This window comes from Crocuta crocuta, unplaced genomic scaffold (genome assembly GCF_008692635.1).
Source record: "Crocuta crocuta isolate KB4526 unplaced genomic scaffold, BGI_CrCroc_1.0 scaffold127, whole genome shotgun sequence".
In the NCBI taxonomy this organism is placed as follows: Eukaryota; Metazoa; Chordata; class Mammalia; order Carnivora; family Hyaenidae; genus Crocuta; species Crocuta crocuta.
Window position 1 is genome coordinate 10,384,389 of NW_027532008.1, and position 21,386 is coordinate 10,405,774.

General features: G+C 52.0%; 1 protein-coding gene across 1 annotated transcript in view; it reads right to left on the bottom strand.

The window, feature by feature from the left end:
- The window catches only part of ARHGEF10L (Rho guanine nucleotide exchange factor 10 like), a 206,112-nt gene that overhangs the window by 49,085 nt on the left and 135,641 nt on the right, over positions 1–21,386 (bottom strand). The window contains exons 28-30 of the mRNA XM_077775561.1: positions 9,731–9,905; positions 3,640–3,762; positions 1,982–2,464 (exon numbers count right to left, since the gene is read on the bottom strand). Coding sequence (XP_077631687.1) covers positions 1,982–2,464; positions 3,640–3,762; positions 9,731–9,905 — 781 coding nt within the window. The remainder of the gene's footprint in view (positions 1–1,981; positions 2,465–3,639; positions 3,763–9,730; positions 9,906–21,386) is intronic.

Genomic DNA, 21,386 nt, shown 5'->3' on the forward strand with positions numbered 1-21,386 from the left:
ATCAGCTCAAGCGCAGCGGATTTGGTTTCCTCTCCCACCAGCAGGGGGAAGGACCGTGGTGAGTCGCCCTTTGATACTAAACGGGGAACTGAGGCTGAGAGAAGATGGGCTCATCTGGAATGCAACGTCCAGCGTCCTGAATGGTCAGTGCCCAGGGCCAGGCTTCCTGTGTTCACAGCTCCCCTCCCCCCTTCCTGGGGACCTAGGCTGGACCACTTGCCTATGGGAATAAACCTACCTCTGCATGGCCCACCTTTCCCTCCTGGAGGCCCTTCCCCTTTCTCTGCAGCACCTGGACGTCCCCTAAGCCCCCAGCCGCTGGGACTTATGCTTGCCCCCCAGCCAACGGTGCACTGCCTGCGGGTGTAGGCGGCTGATGCCTCACTCCCCTCCATGGCCCAGTAACTAACACAGGGGTTATAGCAGGAGCTCCAGGGGTTTGCGGAAAGGGGTGAGTGAGTGAGTGTGTGAGTGGCTCTCCAGCCGGGAGAGCCCTCCAGGTGGTTAGGACCTCGCTGCAGTGGCCTCTCCGCCGTGGCTCTTCCCCCTGGCTTCCCAGGACGTCCCTGGAAGCCCAAGGAGCTGCACAGCTGGGTCTCCTTGACACGTCCGCCTCCCGCCCCCGCTGATCTCTGCTTCCCTCTCCCCTGCTGCTCGGTGCCTGGTGCCGCGAGGCCGGTGAGTGTGAAAAGGAGACACACAGGTGGGCGGGCGGTGGGCGGACAGACAGCGGACAGATGCCAGTGAGGTGGTGGGTGGGGAGAGGAGGAAACACCTCCCCGTTGGGTGGTGGTACTGGTTTGGTTGTTTTCCTCACAGGCAGCTCTAGACATCTGAGGATGGAGACGGAGCCAGGAGAAGGAAGCCAGGGCCCCACCCACAGTCGCACCCCACAGCCTGGGCTCTGCTGCCGCGACCGAGAACTCACCCTCTCCTCCCTCGGCCCCCTCCCTGCCTCACCCCATTATGCACAGCAATAGCCCCAGATCCCCATCCTGCACACGGTGAAGCCCTTCGGCTTCCTTCTCCCAGGGCGGCAGTGACAGGTGCCAAGGCCACCTGCCGCCATCCCATTTCAGAGCAGGGGCGGCAGCCTGGTCTCCAAAACCTATTCAGAGGCGCCTGGTGGCTCAGTCGCTTAGGCGTCTGACTTTGCTCAGGTCATGATCTCGTGGCTCGTGAGTTTGACCCCCGCATCAGGTTCTCTGCTGTCAGCACGGAGCCCGCTTTGATTCTCTGTCCCCCCCTCTCTCTGCCCCTCCCCTGCTCGCTCACACTCTCTCTCTCTCTCAAAATAAATAAATAAACTCTAAAAAACTATTCAGGGCCACCTGGGTGACTCAGTCGGTTGAGCATCTGACTTCAGCTCAGGTCATGATCTCACAGTAAATGGGTTTGAGCCCTGAGTCAAGCTCTGTCCTGACAGCTTGGAGCCTGCTTCGGATTCTGTGTCTCCCTCTCTCTCTGCCCTTTTTCTCGCTCATACTCTGTTCTGTCTCTCAAAAATGAATAAATGTTAAAGAAAAGTTTTTTAAATGAAAAAATAAAAAGAAACTATTCAGAAAAGAAGCTCCCAAGAGCCCCTTCTCCAGCAAAAGAGAACTTTCTGGAATGATGGAAATAGACCTGTGCTGCCCAGTAGGGCTGGCACACAGCCGGTGGGCTCTTCAAGACACACCAGAAACATGGCTAGGGGACTCAGCAACTGGATTTGTGATGTTATTTCTCTTTCATTAATTACACAAGTAAAAAGCTACATGGGGCCAAGGGCGAGCGCACCGGCCCTACCTCCTGACCTCCAACCGCCATCGCGCCTCAAACAACAAAATGTCAGTCCAAGCGCTCACGTTATTCTTGCCTTTTTATTCCAGCATCTCCCAGAGCTCCAATATGTACAGACTTCATTTATACACATAATATACACCATATATACGTATTTATATATATTCACACAGCAGCCCACGCGCTCTCGTACACTCACCCGCATGCGCCCGTCCAGGAGAGGCGCGCGGCCGCCTCGGNAAGTTGCGGTAGCCCCGGCCCCCCGAGATGATGGCCACCGAGCAGATCTCCTTGCGGTGCGCGTCCCGGGCGCAGGGCCGGCTGCGCACCCACACATCCGGGTCATCGGCCATCTCGTAGATGGAGCCGTCCTCCTCGCTGTGCTCCAGCGCCGAGCCGTCGGCGGGCGCCGGCTCCCGCACGGACAGCAGCGGGCCCGGGAGGTGGGCGGTGGAGCGCAGGCGGTACTGCAGCAGGATGCCCTTCTTGCGGGTCAGCTCTCGGCCCACGTGGCTCGCGGGCGCGGGCTCGGGGGCCTGCGCGTCGGGCTTGTCCTCCTCGGCGCAGGGCCCCTCGGCCTCCTCCTGGTCGCTCCGCAGGATGTCCGGGGCCAAGACGCTGGTGGCCACAGCCAGGAAGGCCACAGGCCCGCAGTGACCGTTGAGCGAGACCATGCCTTTCCCTGCAAGAGTGGGGCAGGGAGAAGGGGCCCAGAGGCCCAGAGCTTCAGGGGAGGCACCCACCCCCTCTCTCTCGGAAAAGTTTCTGGGTGCTGTTTTGGTTTTCCTAATGCAATGGATGTTGGAGCCTTCTGGGAAGGCCTCGGGCCTGGGGGAGGGGCTCTCCCACACTCTAGGGCTATTCTCTGTGGAGGAGCAGGACAGGGGACAGCAGTGACCTTGTAAACCACTTGGGGACCATCGGTGTGAAAGCGCCAGCTGCCATCTCCTGACGTTGGCTCTGCCCAGAGAAACTTCCCATCCACCCGCTGCTAGAGCCCAGCTCAGGCCCCTCCGCAGCACATCCTTCTCGACTCCACCCGCATCTGAGCCCCCACATCTCTGTGCCCCGCGGTCCGGGAACAGTGCCACGCCGGACCACAGCTGCCTGGAGCAGACTGTCAACACCGGGGGAAGGTCTCTGCCCGATGCATCCTGGTGAACCCAGGGAATGACACCGGGGGGAACAAGATGATCTATGTGATGGAAACAGGAGACCCTGGATTTAGGAAGAGACCCTTCATCAGCTGGGGGCAGGGGGGTGCAATTCAAGATCAGGCTGGTCTACCCTCCAGGTCACCCCCCTCCCCTCCCCACCACAGCCCTCCGGCAGCAGCCAGAGATGGCTGCGCCGTGACCCTCCGAGGTGGAGAGGGGCCCAGGGCTCCGGGGTCCTCCCTGACCCCGCCCTTGTTCTCTTGGCCTGGGTGCCACAGGTCCGGGCAGACCTCCTGCGGCTCCACAGGAACACATCTGCACACAGACCCATTCCCAGAAGCCCGCAGTTATTTCAGTCCCTGGAGACTGGACATTTTGAAGCTTCTGTGGGGAGGGAGCAGGAGGGGCCTGGCCATTAGGCAGGGGTCTTCACCAATCCTGAATCCACCAGACCAACACACACTGTTGTGCCCGGTGCCCTAATCCACTGGCTGGATTAGGAAGCTGAGACTAACTCAGAAAGCAGGCGGGAGACCGTGGGGCTGGGAAGACATAATTCCACTGAGCCACAGCGCCACCTATGATGACACAGGACATTGCAGAGTGATGCGTGAGCACCTGGGCACCAGGCGCCCCCTCCCCAGCCACCTGCAGCTGACTCCCAGGCCCTGCCAGAAGGACGGGGCTCCCAGAGCCTCACCTGTGATCTTGGGGATGCCCTCCAGCCGAGGCACAGGCAGCAGGACGATGACACCCTGGTCAGTGCCCACCCAGAGCAGACCCTGGCAGATCAGGAGGCTGGTGACACATAGCTGCTTTTGGCCTGCGGAGAGAGAGAAGCCAGCGTGAGCAGCACGGTCTTCTCCAGGGATGGCAGTGGGTTCCAGGGGCTTCGCAGTGAGGAAACGGCTCCTCCCATGAGACCAGCAGGACGCTGGCTGGGCTGTGGTTAGGACGTGGGCCTGGGAGGCTGACGGGCTGGGTCCCCCAGCTGAGTGCCCCTCTGCCCAGCCTCAGTTTCCACCAGGGGAAAGTGGAGCTGCCTGAGATGCAAGGCGGTAGCACCATTGGGCTCGGAGCTGGCCCATGGGAGCCCTCAGTGGCCAGGTGGGGAGCATAGACAGGGTTTGAGGGTGATGCAGATGTTGGCATACACAGGATGCCTAGCGAGGGGCCAGCAAGTGCCCTGGTTACACTGATGTGTGCTGGTCCAGGGACTGCACTCCGAGAAACAGCACTCTGGAGTTTCTAAAGCACCCAGAAACCTGGTCTGCTCGGATGGAACCCTTGCAATGGGTGGGAGATAGGTAAGACATGGAGGTTATGCCCATTTTCCAGATGAGGACAGGAGGGTCCAGAGAGGTCCCCCAGCCGCTGAGTGCAGAGTAGGGGCAGGGCTCAGGTCTGCTGATTACAGTCTGTGCCTCTGTTGCCTCTTCACTCCTGAGCAAATTACTGTGTGTCCACGCGGGTAAGGGTACGGGCTTCCTCTGCCCAGCAAACAGCCTCCGAGCTGAACAGGGTGGCTCCCCAGGGTTACCATGTCGGGGTTCTCGCAGCATTGTCCAACACAGCGTACCCCACCGTCCCTGAGCCAGCCACTTGGCGCTCCGGAGCAACCTCGGCGCCTACCCTGTGCTCTAGGACTTTCTGTGATGATGGAAATGTTATGTGTCACACAGTTCAATTCTGCAGCCATTAGCCACAGGTGGTTAGTGAGCACGGGGCATGTGGCTGGTGGGATTGAGGCACTGAATTTTTAATTCCATCTGGTTCTCATTGTCATAGTGGCTACCATATGAGCGCAGTGTAGGGAGGGGAAAGAGGAAGTGAAAACATAAATAAGGAACAGAAATACCAGGCAGAGGATTCAGACAGGGGCATGGGGCAGGAAGGGAGTGCGTGGGAAGGTTCCTGAGTTTCCTGACTTACCCCACTTTCTGGAAGGATAGGGAAGCAGGTGTGGAGATGTGAGTTCCGAAGGACAAGGAAGAGGCAGCCACTCCAAGCCCTGAGCTAAGGACTGGGGGACAGCACACACAAAGGCCCTGTGGCAAAAATGAGACGGTAGCAGGAGCAGACTACAGCCGGCGCAGCTCGGGGACAGGGCCGAACTCAACACGCCTGGAGAGCGGGTAGGCCAGGGTAAGGACGGTGACTATTTATTCTGAAGCTACACTCTAGAAGCTACTAGAAGGTCTGAGCAGAGAAGTGGGTGGCCTGGTTTGGAGGAGCGAGCGCTTTAACCACAGTGTGGTGGGGGGCACGGAGGGAGCAGGCAGACCAGCCAGGCAGAGATGGCGGCAGCGAGACGCCATGGTGGCCTGGAGGATGATGAGAAGCCAGCACATGCGAGATCCGTTCTGAAGCAGAAAGGCAGACCTGCTGGCCGACTAGAGTGGGTCAGGAGAGCAGACAGGAGTCAAGGGCAACTCAGAGGTGCTTGGTCTCAAGCAGCTAGGTGTGTGGTAGTGCCTGGGACTCCTATGGGAGGGCAGACCCAGGGTGGAAGGCCACACTGTCTCCTGGATGTGCAGATGCACATGGAGCTGCCAGCCGACAGCGGTGTGGACGAGTCTGACCAAGCCACGCACTCTGAGTCCGCTATCCATGGTGCTGATTTAGTGCGGGACCGCAAGCACCAACAAGGGTCTGGGTGTGTGTAAAGTTGGGGCTCCTCCCCACGCCTGCATCAGTTCAGAAAGCCCAAACACCAAACTAGCAGGGCAGACTCCTGGCCAGCGGTGGTGCTCCCAGCCTTCCTGAAGTCAGAAGGCTCGGGCGGTGCAGGCCGCCAGCCCCTCGTCACCACCTGGCCCCTAGCTCGGCTCTGGTCAAGGTCTCCCATTACCGCCTCCCCCCCCACTCTTGGCTTGCCTTCCCAGAGGTAAGCCTTGTGAGGGCAGCAGCTGATCTGCACACTCAGAGTTGATTCCCCAGCTCGTGGCCCGAGCACCCTTGGCTCCCGAAATCTGTGAACGTACAAGTGGATGAGCTCCTGAACAAACGAAAGAATGAGCGCCAAATAGCAAAGAAGGACACAGGTGTGGATGTCACGCACGAGATGTGCTAACTGACAAGTCATTTTCCTTCCCTTCTCTATCGGTGAATATTATAAACCTGCCTCGCTTAGTTTTATGATTGTTGGAATTATACGTGTGTCTGTATAATACACACACACAGTTGGGCACAGCTCTTAGCCCAGAGTGTACAATCAATAAAAGGAGGCCATTAGGATAACGTCTGTGATTATTGAAAGGACCTAGACTCATGGCTTAAGATCAGCTCCATCAGAGCCATATACCCACAAAAATAATTAAGCCTAGAGAGCGAACAGTGGCAAATTTTTCATCTCGCTGCCTCACCTCCTTTTCCAGGGAACCCTGGGGCCATGAGCCCAGCAGGAAACCATTCCCCAATGTCCCCACATCCTCCCGGCCCCCACTGGACAGCCGAGACCCGGCAGATGAGAGGAAGGCAGCAGGAAATCCAAAGAAGTGCCAGAAGTGAGAAATGACTTCATCGGCAGACCTCATTCTCGGGCCCTTCCTCCTCCCCATCTGCCTCGAGGAAAAGATCAAGACACTTCACAAACAGTCCGAAAGAAAAAAAATTCTAATGGTGGATAAATATTTTATCACAGAGACTTAATGCAGCAGTGTTCAACTCACCCAAGCCATCTATCTGGAGATATACAACTTTAAAAAGCTCAGGCTCTCGGAGAACATTTTATTAATGACCTGTCTAGTCAGGAGGAGGGGGGAGTTTAGGTTCAAAAAATGCATTAATACCAGCCGGGTACACGAGTGGAAGGAAGGGGCCGGGGGAAGGAAGCATGATCAATTTTTAACATGCCCTTAAAAAAGTCCACACTTAGAGGAGGAACAAATTTATTACTAATTATGCAATTATTTCATTTGGTGGTGTGGGGGAAGAAAAAAAACTTAAAAGCCTTCTAAAAAATATCTCTAATAAAGAATTTACGAATCCTGCTCTGCTGTTCTTCTGCCAGGGGCACAGTGTGAGGTGGGTCTGAAGGCTCCCTCTCCCTGGGGCAGCTCTGGCCCAGCTCCTCTGGGGTCTGGGGGCTCCTGGCCGGGCACAGCCCCAGGCTCCACGGTGTCGCTGACTAGGAACAGTCAGGCCTGGCAGAGGAGACCCAGGGCACTAACTCCTGGGGAAACTCAGCCTCCCTCCCTCATTTGTGCCAGGGCCCAGCCCCAGGGAGGTCTGCCAGATGTAGCAGGTGCAGCCAGAAAGACACGGACTGGAGAGTAGGGACCTAGCAGAGAGGCCCCCTGGGAGATGTGCGGCCCACAGGGCAGGTACGGCGAGGGGCAGGCATGGCCACGAAAATGAGAACAAAGATGCTGCCGATTAACGGCACCACCGTGGACCAGGACGCGCTCCAGCCAGAGACCGTGGGGCGCTGTCCCTGCAGTGCCTCAGGAAAGGCCTGACCTCCCTGGGAGCCAGGGACCAGGGATCCCAGGGGTCCCCTACCCACCCCGGGTCACGGAGCTGGAGGGCAGCAGAGGCAGCCTGTCTCCAGCTCTGGTCTGCCCTGTGCCCCACGGCCACGCTCTGACTCAGATCTCAGCCCCTCCTGGTATAGATGGGGCAACAGGAGTGCTGCCCAGTAAGTCTGGGAGAGGTGGCACTTAGGGTCCTGGCTCTGGCTTCCTCGGCAGTGTGACCTTCCAGGAGGTGCTATAGCCTCCGGGGCCCTCCGTTTACCTGGCCCTGACTTAACATGAAGACAGCGAACACCCTTCTTCAAAGGGCACCTGCGGAGAACAAGTAGGCTGGCGGGGGTGCAAATGCATTTTGAGCTCACAGAGTAAAGTCACAGCGGTGCCGGAGGGGGGTCCACCTGTAACCAGGTCTGCCCCCCAGTCTTGCCTCAGACGGCCTGACAGGCTGATTCTTTCTGTCTCTCTCTCTGTCCCCAGATGAGGCTGAGGAGATTTAAAAGGCCCACTTATTTCGTTGTTCCACTAACTGGAAGTAATTTAGCTAACAGTATAAGTGTGGAAATATTTTCGTGATATAGAGAAATTTTTATTGTAGGTAAAATAGATTTGCCTTGTATAATGGCTAAATACTGTGAAATGCAATGAAACTGAAGAAGGAGGGAAGGAAGGGAAGGCAGGGAAGGAGGGAGGGAAGGAGGTAAGAACAGGGCAAGAGCCATAACCCAGGTGACACTGAGCCCACACAGCACAGCCCGGAACGCGTACTATGGAGCTGTTTATTCTCCTCACACACCTACCATGCTCCCAGCCTGTGCAAGGCGTCTCCCCATGCCTGAAGGCATTTCTCTGGAGTCAGGAAGCCCTCTGGCCCCACAGAGGGACCACAGACCCCACCAGGCAGAAAGATCTGCCCGAGCCCCACAGTGGCCGAGCCAGGGCTCTGGCCACCTTCTGAAACCGTGGGAGTGTCCCGTAGACTCCTGGCCCTGCCTCTGGCCTGCTGCGTGACCACGGACAAGCCACTTCCTGGGGCTACCATGAAATGCAACCCCGTACGTAAAACACTTGGATGCAGTAGGGTGGTGGCTATTCCATACAATCACTGCCACTGGTGCGGACCTTGGGGCTAGTAACCACCACCCCTTGTCGCCACCAGGCCAGACTCAGTGACCACTGTTGTGACTGGCTAGGAGGAAGAAGCAGCCAGGGTAATCTCTGGGTCCCCTGGCTAGAGTTAGGGACCAGGTCTCTGTGATAAGACAGAGGCCCCCACACGGCCCCTTAGGTTCTGGTTAACGTGCCTGCCCTTGGCCCAGCCTCATAGGACGGGGAGATCAGTCCCTCGGCTCAGCACACAGCCACTTCTGGCCTCCACACAGCCCATCTGCTGAGTCCTTGTAACAATTAGCTCCCCACCTGCCAGACCAGCCCCATGTCCCTGGCCCCAGGGCCCCTCAGCTCTCCCAGGTGCCGAACCCGGCCCAGCTTGGACAGGATGGAGCCCCTGCTGCTTCCAGACCAGTCTGCTTGTCTGCCAGGAGCTGGGCCAAACGCTAAGGCCACCCAGGGGTAGGAACGGGCCCTGAGCAGGCATCTGCCCGGGTTCCCTTCAGCACAGCCTGCAGAACCTGGGCAGCACCTTGGACAGCAGACGGTAAGGTTGCTGCCTGGAGCCCATTCCACAGAGGTCTCTGTGGGGAGGAACAGAGTATTAGGCAAACTCCAACCTTACTCCTCTCCATGGAGTATCACCAGCAGCTCTGTAGGAGGAAGCAGGGCCCCAAGGGGATGATGTCCAAGCCCTTCACTCTCTCCTTGCCCCCAAACCCCAACCAGCAAACTAAGAGAGACAGTTGCCTTTCTTAGAAAAGCTTCTCAAGAAAGACCCCTGGTCAGCCTTCTCCCTTTTCCCTCGCCTCATATTCCGAACGTGATGGGAGGCAGAACTGGGTGTCTGGTCAACATGAGGAGTGGCAGGTGTAGACAGGCCTGGGTTTCTACCCAGTATGGCTTTTGAAGCAGTTTCCTGATGTGGGAGTCTGCTGAGCCTGGAGACTCACTTCCCACGAGAGGGGAGAGGGAAGAGTGATGGCAGCAAGAGAGGTTTGAAATGACAGCCCTGAGTTCAAATCCCAGCCCCGCTGCCTTCCCCTCGTGGAGGCCCAGTTTTCGATGCTGGCCAAACACTCCTGTGAGGGTTACCAACATGGGCTGATGAGGAGGCAGCTGCCTGACCATGGAAGTGCTCCACGGATGTCAGCGCCTTCCCCACACAGGCCCAGCACAGCAGGGCACGATGCCCAGCAGCAGCCCCACCTGGCAGGAGGAAGGTGGTCCTGGTGGCGATGTTGATCTCCTGCAGATGCTCCAGTGTCTCGGTGTGGAAGAGGCGGATGGAGGAGCCAGCAGAGAAGGCCATCCAGACGCCGCTGCCCGCCTTCACCATGTGCGTCACGCTCACGGCCTCATCCTGGTGCGCCTCGAAGCTTTGCTGCGACACAGAGAGAAGGGTGTCAGTGCTGGGCTGGGCCTGCTGGTTGAGCCTCAGGAGGCCCGGCTAACTAATCCAGCCTCTGCCTGAACCAGACTCAGCGCTAGAAGGGACTCTCCGAAGCCCAGCAGTGGTGTGCTGATAAGTGTTTAACAATCGGTAGGGAATCCTGGTTCGTCAGGTCTGCCAATTCCTACAGTGTAAATATTTCTAACATGGGACACATCTCAAGCCACCCACATGACATCACTGAACAAGGAGCCAGGAAAGAGATAACATGCACACTCAGCTCTAGGAGCTGACAGAGCAGGCTCTAGCATGTCCCTGGGACACAAGGGCAAGTCAGGGCCAAAAGACAACATAAGAGGAGGCGGCAGCTTATGTATATTATCTAGAGTTACAAAGGCAACAAACGGAACGATCAGGGAAGGGAGGTGGGTAGTGTGAGTCAAATCCTAATCTTTTACACTGGGGATGTGACGCATTATGTCCAAACATTGGCAAGAAACAGCAGGGAGCTGGGTTCAAGATGGTGGAGTAGCAAGATCCTGACCTCCCCTCCTCCCGTGGACACAATCATCTACAAACTCATGGAGTAATTCCCTCTGAAAAGAGCCTAAAAACAGAATGAACTGAGCCTCCATGACAAAATACAAAAGGACAGCGTGGAGACCAGATGAGAGGTAGAGACAGACTCACCAGGGAAAAAACCCAGCCGTGGCAAGTCACAATCAAGAGGGATATCAAAGGTACAGAACTTCCCTGGGGAATGAAGAATTCATGCTCCACATCAGGCACCCCAACTTGTAGATCCTTCACAGGAGAGATGAGCCCTCAAAACATCAGGCTTTAAAAATCAGCAGGGATTATATTCAGGGTAACTAGAAAACAGGAAGGAACAGGAAACTGGCTCTTAAGACGCTTGCACACACTCATTCAACCTGGAAACTAGTTGAAAATGCCTTTACTAACAACTTTAAAGGGTCTGCCAGAGTGGCAGAAAATAGCAGGGACTCTACCCATGGGCTGAGATGCTGGTAGGAGCCCTTTTTTCCATCTCAGTCTATCTTACTAAGAATGGTCCTGGTGGGTGCCATTTTGGAATTCTCCCTGTAACCTACTAGTGCCAGTGGGTGTGCTCCACTGAGAGCCTTGTCCACCAATGTACCCCAGCAGACGTGGTCATGCCCACAGCCAGGCCAGGAACCAGCCTCACCCACCAATGTGTCACAGCTACAGCCTCACCACAACAGGAGGACACATAAGCCATACAGGGGGCCGCCCTTGAGCACTTGGTCACTTCTGATGACCAAGAAGATTGTACTTCTGGGCCCCATACATGCTCCCCTATGTAAGGCCATTCATTTGAGACTAGGAGACGTCAGTGATTTACCTAATACGTGGAGACAAACAGAGAGTAAGGTAAAATGAAGAGACAGAGGAATATGTTCTAAATTTAAAAAAAAAAGACAAAACCTTAAAGAAAGAACTAAATGAAGCAGAGATTAGCCATCTACCTGATAAAGAATTCAGAGTGATGGTCATAAAGATGCTTCCCAAATTCAGGAGAAGGATGGATGAACACGGTGATAACTTTGACATAGAGAGAGAAAATAAAAGAAAATACTAAATGAAAATTATAACTGAACTGAAAAAATACACTAGAGGGGTCCAACAGCAGACTGGATGAAGTAGAAGAAATCAGCAAGCCAAAAACAAAGTGATGAAAAACACCCAGACAGAGCAGAAAAAGGAAAAAATAAATAAGAAAAGTGAAGAAACCTGAAGGGACCGTTGGGAAAACATCAAGTGGAAGAACATTTGCATCATGGGAGGAGGGGAGAAGACAGAGAAAAGGAAATAATGACTGAAAATTTCCCTAATCTGGGGAAGGAATCAGACATACGGATCCAAGAAACCCAAAGAGTTCTAAAGAAGATGAACTCAAAGAGAACCACACCAAGGCAGGCTGTAATTAAGATGGTAAAAGATAAAGGAAGAGTCCTAAAAGCAGCACAAGAAAAACCTGTCAAGTACAAGGGAAACCCCACGAGGCTATCAGCAGATTTCTCAGCAGAAACTTTCCAGGTCAGAAACAAGTGGCATGAGGGGCGCCTCGGTGGCTTGGTCAGTTGGGCGTCTGACTTTGGCTCAGGTCATGATCTCATGGTTAGTGGGTTTGAGTCCTGTGTTGGGCTCTGTGCTGACAGCTCAGAGCCTGGAGCCTGCTTCATATTCTGTGTCTCCCTCTCTCTCTGACCTTCCCCTGCTCATGCGCTCGCTCTCAATCTCTCTCTCAGGAAAAAAAAAAAAAAAAATGAAAAAAGAAACAAGTGGCATGACACACTCAAAGTGCTAAAAGGAAAAATGTTCCAAGCAAGAATTCTGTACCCAACAAGGTTATCATTCAGACCTGAAGGAGAGATTAAGAGTGTTTCAGATAAGCAAACGCTAAAGGAGTTCATCATCACCAAACCAGCCCTACAAATACTGTTAAAGGGACTCCTTTAAGCTTAAAAGAAATGGCACTAATCGATAATAAGAAAACATACAAAAGTAAAAATCTCACTGGAACAGGTAAATATACAGCAAAGGTAGTGAACCAATTGCTTATAAAGCAAGCATAAAGATGAAAAGATATAGGGGCACCTGGGTGGCTCAATTGGTTAAGGGTCCAACTTCGGCTCATGTCATGATCACATGGTTTGTAAGTTCGAGCCCCACACTGGGCTCTGTGCTGACAGCTCAGAGCCTGGAACCTGCTTCAGATTCTGTGTCTCCCTCTCTCTCTGCCCCTCCCCCACTCATGCTCTGTCTCCCTCTGTCTCTCAAAAGTAAATAAAAATGTAAAAATAATTTTTTAAGACAAAAAGATTTAAGTAGTAAAATTAACTAATATCACAATAATTCATTGAGGGAAGCATAAAATTAAAAGATATAAAACATGTCATCAAAAATATAAAACATCAGGGGTTGGGTGTAAAAAGGTAAAGCTTTAGAGTGGGTTTAAAACTAAATCGTTGTCAATTTAAAACACTCTGCTTTTGCCATAGAAGATTTTACATGAACCTCAAGGTAACCACAAGGAAAAACTGATAGTAAATACGCAAAAGAAAATGAGAAAGGAACCTAAACATAACAGGAGAAAACCATCAAACCACAAGGGAAGAGAGCAAAAGAAGAAAGGAACAGAAAAGAACTACAAAAACAGCCAGAACACAATTAACAAAATGACAGTAAGTAGACACTTACCAATAACTGCTTTAAATGTACATGGACTGAAAGCTCCAATCAAAAGCCACAGAGCGGCTGAATGAATAGACAGCAAGACCCATCTCTATGCTCCCTACGAAAGACTCACTTTGAAGTAAGGACACACACAGACTGAAAGCAAACGGATGGAAAAAAAATGTTCCACGCAAATGGAAATGAAAAGAAAGCTTGGGTCGCAGATACTGACACAAAGTAGACTTGCAAACAAAGGCCGTAATAGAAGACGGGGCACGACACAGTGATAAGGCGGTCAATCCGGAAGAAGATACAACTTTGATTAATATACATGCATCCAACACGGGGCACCAAAATATATGAAACAAATCTTAACAGACCTAAGCGGAGAAATTGACAGTAATACAATAATAGTCAGAGACTTTAATAGTCCACTTTCCTCAGTGGAGAGATCACCAAACAAAACAAAACAAAAAAAAATCAATAAGGAAACGACGGCCTTAAATGACACATTAGAGCAGATGGACTTAACAGATTATATAGAGAGCGTTTCACCCAAAAGCGGTGAATACACATTCTTCTCAAGGGCACATGGAACATTCTCCAGGATAGAACACATGCTGGGCACAAAAGAAGTCTCAATAGATTCAAGAAAATTGACATTTTATCAAGCATCTTTTCTAAGCACAGTGGTACGAAACTACGAATTAATTATAAGAAGACAATGAGAGAAAACCCCACAAAATAGGAAGACTAAGAAATATGCCACTAAACAACCAACAGGTCAAAAAAAGAAATCAAAGAGGCAATTTTTAAAAATGCCTAGAGACAAATGAAAACAGAAATACAGCATTATCAAAACCTGGGGAAGCCGTAAAAGGAGTTCTGAGGGGGAAGTTTACAGCAATACAGGCCAATGTCAAGAAATTGGAAAAACCTCAAATAAATGATATACTTTTACACCTAAAGGAACTAGGGGGGAAAAAAAGAACAAACTTGAAATTAGTAGATGGAAGAAAATAATAAAGATCAGAGCAGAAATAAGTGATCTGGAGACTAAAAAGACAATATGCAAGATCAATGAAAGTAAGAAATGGTTCTCTGACCAAATAAACCAAACTGACAAACCCTGAGCCAGTCTAATCAAGGAAAAGGAGAGAGGATGTAAATAAATAAAATCAGAAATGAAAGGGGAAATGTTACAACTGATACCACAGAAATGCAAAGATTCGCAAGCGACTGCTATGAACAATCACATGCCAACACCCTGGACAACCTGGAAAAAAACAGGTTTCCTCTCCTAGAAAAAAAAAAAAAAACAGATAAATTATTAGAAACATACAAACTTCCAAGATTGAATCATAAAGAAAGAAAATCAGAATGGAATGATTACTAGCAAGGAGATGTTTTAAATTTTTTAGTGTTATTTATTTTTTTGAGAGAAAGACAGAGCAGGGGAGGGGCAGAGAGACAGCGGGGAGACAGAATCCGAATCCAGCTCCAGGCTCTGAGCTGTCAGCAGAGAGCCCAATGAGGGGCTCGAACTCATGAACTGTGAGATCAGGAGCTGAGCTGAAGTCAGACGCTTCACAGATGAGCCACCCAGGTGCCCCACTAGCAAGGAGATTTTAACAGTAACCAAAAACCTCCCAACAAACAAAAGTCCAGGACTGGGCGGCTTCCCTGGCGAACTCTACCAACATTCTGAGAAGATTTAATACCTACCTTTCCCAAACATTTCCAAACAGTTAAAGGGAGGGAAGCTTCCAGATATATTTTACAAAAAGCGAGCATCACATCTGATACCAAAACCAGACATGGACACCACACAAAAAAAGGAAATTACAGGCCAATGCCCTGTAATTTAACGCAGAGGCAAAAATCCTCAACAGAACAGTAGCAAGCTGAACCCAACAATACATTAAAGGAGCCCTACACCATGACCAAGTAGGATGTATTCCAGGGATACCAGGATGTTCGACATCTGCCAATCAGTTCACGTGATACAGTGCATTAAGAAAATGAAAGGTAAAAATCATGTGATCATCTCAATAGATGCAGAAAAAGCATCTGACAAAATTCAACATCCATTTATGATGTTGAAAAACTCTCAAAATAAGGCGGGTATAGAGGGAATGTACCTCAACATAATAAAGGCCGTATCTGGGACAGTCCTACAGCTGACGTCATCCTCAACAGAGAAGAGCTAAAAGCTTTTCCTCTAAGATCAGAAACAAGACAAGCATGTCTACTCTCAACATAGTACTGGAAGTCCTGGCCACAACCATGAGGCAAGAAAAAGAAAAATGGCATCCAAATTAGAAAGGAAGAAGTAGAAGTGTCACCATTTGCAGACGGCATGATACTGTATGTAGAAAACCTTAAAGACGCCACCAAAAACCCATTATACCTAATAAATGAATTCAGTAAAGTTGCAAGAATAAAAAATCAGGGGCGCCTGGGTGGCTCAGTCGGTTAAGCGTCCGACTTCGGCTCAGGTGATAATCTCAAAGTCCGTGGGTTCAAGTCCTGCGTCGGGCCCTGTGCTGACCCCTCCTTCTTCTCTCTGTGCTGTGTCTCCTTCTCTCTCTGCCCCTCCCCTGCTTGCTCCCTGTCTCTCCAAAATAAATAAATGTTAAAAAATTTAAAAATAAAATTAAAAAATGATTAGTATAATAAATAGTGCTGGGAAAACCAGACACCCACACACACACAAAAAAAAGAAAAAAGAAAAATAGAAAGAAAAGAAAAAAGAAAGTAGACCCCTATTTTATTTTAATTTTTTAATATGTATTTTATTTTTGAGAGAGAGAGAGATAGAGTGTGAGTGGGGGGAGGGGCAGAGAGAGAGGGAGACACAGAACCCAAAGCAGGCTCCAGGCTCTGAGCTGTCAGCACAGAGCCCGACGCGGGGCTCAAACTCACAAACTGTGAGATCATGACCTGAGCTGAAGTTGGACCCTTAACGCTTAACCAACTGAGCCACCCAGGCGCCCTGACCCCTATTTTATACTAGACATAAAAATGAACTCAGAATGGGTTAAAAGACATGACTGGAAGGCCTGAAACCATAAAATTCCTAGAAGAAAACCTAAGTGGCAAGCTGCCTGGCATGGATCTTAGTGACATTTGTGGATCTGACTCCAAAGGCAAGGGAAACAAAAGTAAAAATAAACAAGGGGACTAGCAAGCTTCTGCGCAGCCAAGGAACGTTTTTGTTTGAATGGGAGAGTCCCGCCTGCTGAATGGGAGAGCGGGTTAGTATCCAAAATACATAAACAGAACCCACACAACTCAACACCAACAACAAAAGTCCCCAAACAACCCAATTTAAAAATGGCAGAGGACCTGAATAGACAGGTCTCCAGATAAGACTATGGATGGCCAATAGACGCATGAGAAGATGCTCAGAGTCACCAACTGTCAGGGAAACGCAAATCCAAACCACAGTGAGGCATCACCTCATGGTCGTCAGAATGGCCACCATCAAAAACACAAGAAGCAGCAGTGTCGGTGAGCATGTAGAGACAAGGGAACTCTCATGTACTGTTGATGGGAATGCACACTGGTGTAGCCATTGCAGAAAACAGGATGGAGGCTCCTCGAAAAATTAAGAACAGAAATATCATATGACCCACTTCTGGGTATTTATCCAAAGCATACAAAAACACGAATTCAAAAAGATACGTGCACTCCTATGCTCACTAAAGTCGTATTTACAGTAGCCAAGAACATGGTAACAGCCTAAATGTCCATCGGGAGATGAATGGCTAAAGAAGACGTGGTGCATTTATACAATGGAGTATTACTCAGCCATCAAAAGAATGAACTATGCCATTTGCAACAACACGGATGGACCTCCTGGAAGGTATTATGTTAAGTGAAATAAGTCATACAGAGAAAGACGTACTGCAGAATTTCACTCACATGTGGAATCTAAAAAACTAAAACCAAAACAAGCAAAATAAAACAAAAAGAAACTCACAGATGCTGAGAACAGCGAAGCGGTTATCAGAGAGGAAGGGGGGTCGGGCGAAAGGTGTCAGGGGTCAACTACAGTGACAGATAGTAATGACACTGTCGTGTGTACGGATATTGAATTATAAAGCTGCACTCCTGAAACTTACAGAATAAAAACAATTACGGGGCGTCAGGCACTTACTGCGTTGAAGGCCTCCCACTTTGACTCTGGGTTTGAATTTATGAAAAGGAGAAAAGAAATAGCAGAGCAGATGGGTTGGAGCTGGAGGGAAGTTCCTGGTGATCAGAAACAGAACAGGTGCATTCTGGCCCAGGGAGCGTGGCCGGGGTGGGGAGGGGTAAGGCCCCCGCAGGAATGAGTGTGTCAGGGTGTGGCCCATGGTTAGATGGAGGGGAGAGGGGGGCAGGGGCCGGGTCATCCCGGGGCCTCGCCATCTGGTTAGGTGGCGGAGGGGCTAGGCTGGGAAGGGACATGGTCACGTTGACCCCTTAAGCATCTGCTGCCTCCACAGCAAATGTGGCGCTAACGGTACTTGGTTTCTCTGGCCGCAGCCCCAACTCCACCCGGCTCAGAGCAGCAACACCTTCAAGAGTTTTCCCACTGAGATAAGGAAGCTGGTTGTGGAGGGGAGTCAAGCCAGGGAGGCAAGGCTGTGGGAAGGCCAACAAAATCGCTTTCCTGAGCCAGTCCCCTGTGGCTGAGCTCNCTGGCGGGCATACTCAGAGGACGGAGAGCTACCTGCTCCCTCTGACTGGGGGCTCAGACCAGGGGCTGGGGGATGTCCCCCACCCCAGTGAAGGCCCAGGCGCTGGAGGCTCAGCCAGTGAGCCTCTAGGACTCAGGGGGAGGCCAAGGCCCTCACAGCCTCCACAAGCCAGGCCCAGTCCACGCAGTGCCAGGGAAACCCTGGATGTGGCAGGGGGTGGAAGGGGGGGCGGTGCTATCATCCTAAAGAGCCTGCACTCAATCCAACGGTCCCGAAGGCCCAGCCCCAGGCACAACACCAGGTTCAACAGGATGTCTTCAGAGGGCCGTTGCTGGGAAGGGCCAGCCGAGGAATCACCGACCCCAATCACAGACGAGCCGCTGAGGCTGGACCCGCCTGCCCACAGTGCCCATCGCCAACAAGCAGATGGATAGACGGACGGATGGGGCAGCCGGGTGGGAGGGACACCCAGTAGGCTCTGTCTGCAGTCTCTTTTCCAAAACCGGCGCACACACAATTGCACACGAGCACGCAGACACAGGCGTGCTGCACAGGAGGGCGTGTGCGTGCTCGCCCCTGTGCACCAGGGCTCCTGCCCAGCTCCCGAGAAAGGGCCAGAAGCGTTTCCTGCCTCCGAGAAAGCCAGGCTGCGCTGGAGGCCAAGGGCCGTGGAAAGCCGTACCCGAGCCTGCGGCTGCTCAGCTCGGCATGCTGTTGTCAGAATCCAATTAAGAGAGAAGTCAGCAGTGGAAATCCGGGCTCATTTCTCCAGAGGCGTGACAAGTCTGCCCCCAGGCCCGGATGGCCTCACACAAGGCCTGTGCCAACCTGCCACGCCCAGCGTAGGGCGGGTGGGGGAAAGGGCGGAATGCACGAACAAGGACATGGCGGCCCCAGCCCCTCACTCCTTGGTGATCTCCAGGCTCCCCAGGCCCCCTCCCCACGCCAGGAGCCTGCTCCTGGAGCAGGGTCCTTAGAGTCCTGGCTGGGCCTCCTGGGCACACAGGCAGACTAGGTGGCATCCTGCGACATGGGCCTCGGTACCCCTGGGTGGGGGCAGGCAGCAGGGAGGCCCAGCCCTTGCTGCCCATTGGGCTCGGTGCTGGCATCCCACTCCTCACCTCTGGACCCCTCCTCTATCCCTGGCTGGCCTTGGAGCCAAGGACTTGGGGCAGGGGCACCTTCCCTCTAAGAGGACGCTGTCCCCCTTGTCTCTGAAGGTCCCCGGCCCAGCTGCCACATGCCCTCCTCTGAGCTCCAGGAGGCTCCGGGCTTCCTGCTCACTTGACTGCATGGTCCAGGCATGGCGATTTGCCGGCTGCTTATCCTGAACCAGGAACTGCTCTGCTGGGACAAGAATTCTGGACCAGTGGTCTGCAAACAGGGGTCCTCAGACCACAGCAGCCTGCCACCTGTTTGGGAGAATTAACTTTTATTGGAACGTGGTCACATCCCCATAGAAAGGAATCCATTCCAGTGGCTGGGGGATTCAGCACTCTGACTGTACACCCCGGGTCCTTAAGGACAAAAAGATTGCAAGCAAATCCTGAACTTTACTCAGTAGGTTTGGTGTGGGTGGTGGGATGGGCACGGCGATCTAGAAACTATGTGGCTGAAGCTCACTGACCTCGGGGTGGAGGGCTGCCATCCTGGACCTGAATGAGCGCTGTCCATATGAACCCAGGTTCTCTTTCCTGGCCCTGGGCTCTGAAAGGGACTGGAGGAATGTCCCCTAGCAGTGGGGGGCACACCAGGTCTTGATTTCCAGACACTGTTCCCCACAGAAGGGAGCCAGCCTAGGGACCCCGGAGAAATGGCCGATTAGGGCAGGGGAGATAGCAGTCCTGATGCAGAAAAGCAAGGAAGTGCTCAACGAATGATGGGGGAGGTGCCCAAAGGACCCAGGAGCCAAGAGAAACAGCTCCTACCGGCCACATCTGAGACAAGTTGAGTTTCAAAAATAATAATGATGGTCCTGAGTTACAGTGCCCTGGATTTAAAAAAGAATCTAGGGGCACGTGGGCGGCTCAGTTGGTTAAGCATCCGACTCTTGATCTCAGTTCAGGTCATGATCTCAAGGTGCATGAGATCGAGCCCTGCTTTGGACTCTGCATTGACATCACAGAGCCTGCTTGGGATTCTCTCTCTCTCTGTCTCTCTCTCTGACTCTCGCCTGCTTATGCTCCTGCATGTTCTCTCTCAAAATAAACAAAAACTTTGAAAAATTAAATAAATTAAAATTAAAATTAAAAAAGAATTTATAAGTGTGTAGAGGAGGTAGAGGAAGAGGGAGGGTTGAGGCTGGAGTCCGGGTAAGGAAAACCCCTCTGTAAATAATGAAAGTCTGGGGTGAAAGTTTGCTGCAGAACAAGATATTCACACATTCTGCAAGGATCCCCTGCAGGTGACCGAGGAATTACAAAGGGAAGATAGGGACACCTGAAGGACCCGTCCTCACCGAGCGGTACAGGACGAAGACGGGGCCAGCCTGCATGTCGTGCCCCCTCGTGTGGCGCAGGGAGAAGTGCACAGCTTCCCCCACACAGGATCTGGCTGAACACACCAAGCCCATCTGGGAGAGCACCAGGCTGTTCCTGGTTGTGAATGTTTTATGAAACCCTGGCTTGGATTTCTCAAAAAAGTCAGGATCATGGAGACCAGAAAAAAAAAAAAAAAAAAAAGTAGAGGGATTATTCTAGATTAAAAGGAGATGAAAGAAGCATCAAAAACAAATGCAAGGTTCAGTCCCAGCTGGAGGGATAGGGAGAGAAGCTGTGAAAGATATTTGGGGGCAGCTGGGAATGCCCCTCTATCGACGTTAAATTCCCGCGCACGATAATGCCGTAGAAGTTAAGCAGCAGAGGCATGCCGCCCTTTGCTTGTTCGGGGTGAAGGCTCATGCTGTCTGCAACTTTTAAATGTTTTAGCCAAAAAAGGGAGTGCACGTATAAAGCAGGGGAAGAATTACAGAAAAATGCTAACAGTTGGTTAACTAGGTAAAGAATATTTGTGTATTTTTGTACAATTCTTTCAACTCCGCTGTGGTTTGAAATTTTAAAAATAAGAAATTTGGAAGTGGGGGGGGGGCGCCTGGGTGGCTCAGTCAGTTAAGCGTCCAACTTCGAGCTCAGGTCATGATCTCACAATTGGTGAGTTCGAGCCCTATATCGGGCACCGTGCTGACAGCTCAGAGCCTGGAGCCCGCTTTGGATTCTGTCTCCCTCTCTCTGCTCTCTGTTCCTCCTCATGCTCTGTTTTGGTCTCTCTCAGTCTCAAATATAAAAAATAAACATTAAAAAGATAAAAATAAAATAAAAAGTTTGGGGAAGGAGGAATTAAAAAGAAAAAACGCTGGCAGCCAGAGGGAAGGGCCTGGGTCTGAGCCTGGGCTCCGAGCAGGCTCTCTGCGCAGGTACCTGGCTCTCCTTCTGCACCTGTCAATGGGGCCAGGGGGACAACCCACTGTTTGGGGTCCCAGGAGGCTCCACAGGCAGGGCAGACCCAGCCCTGCCCTGAGGAGCTGGTCAGGGAGCTGGGAAGAAGCCAGGTGTCCCCCCCCAGCCCA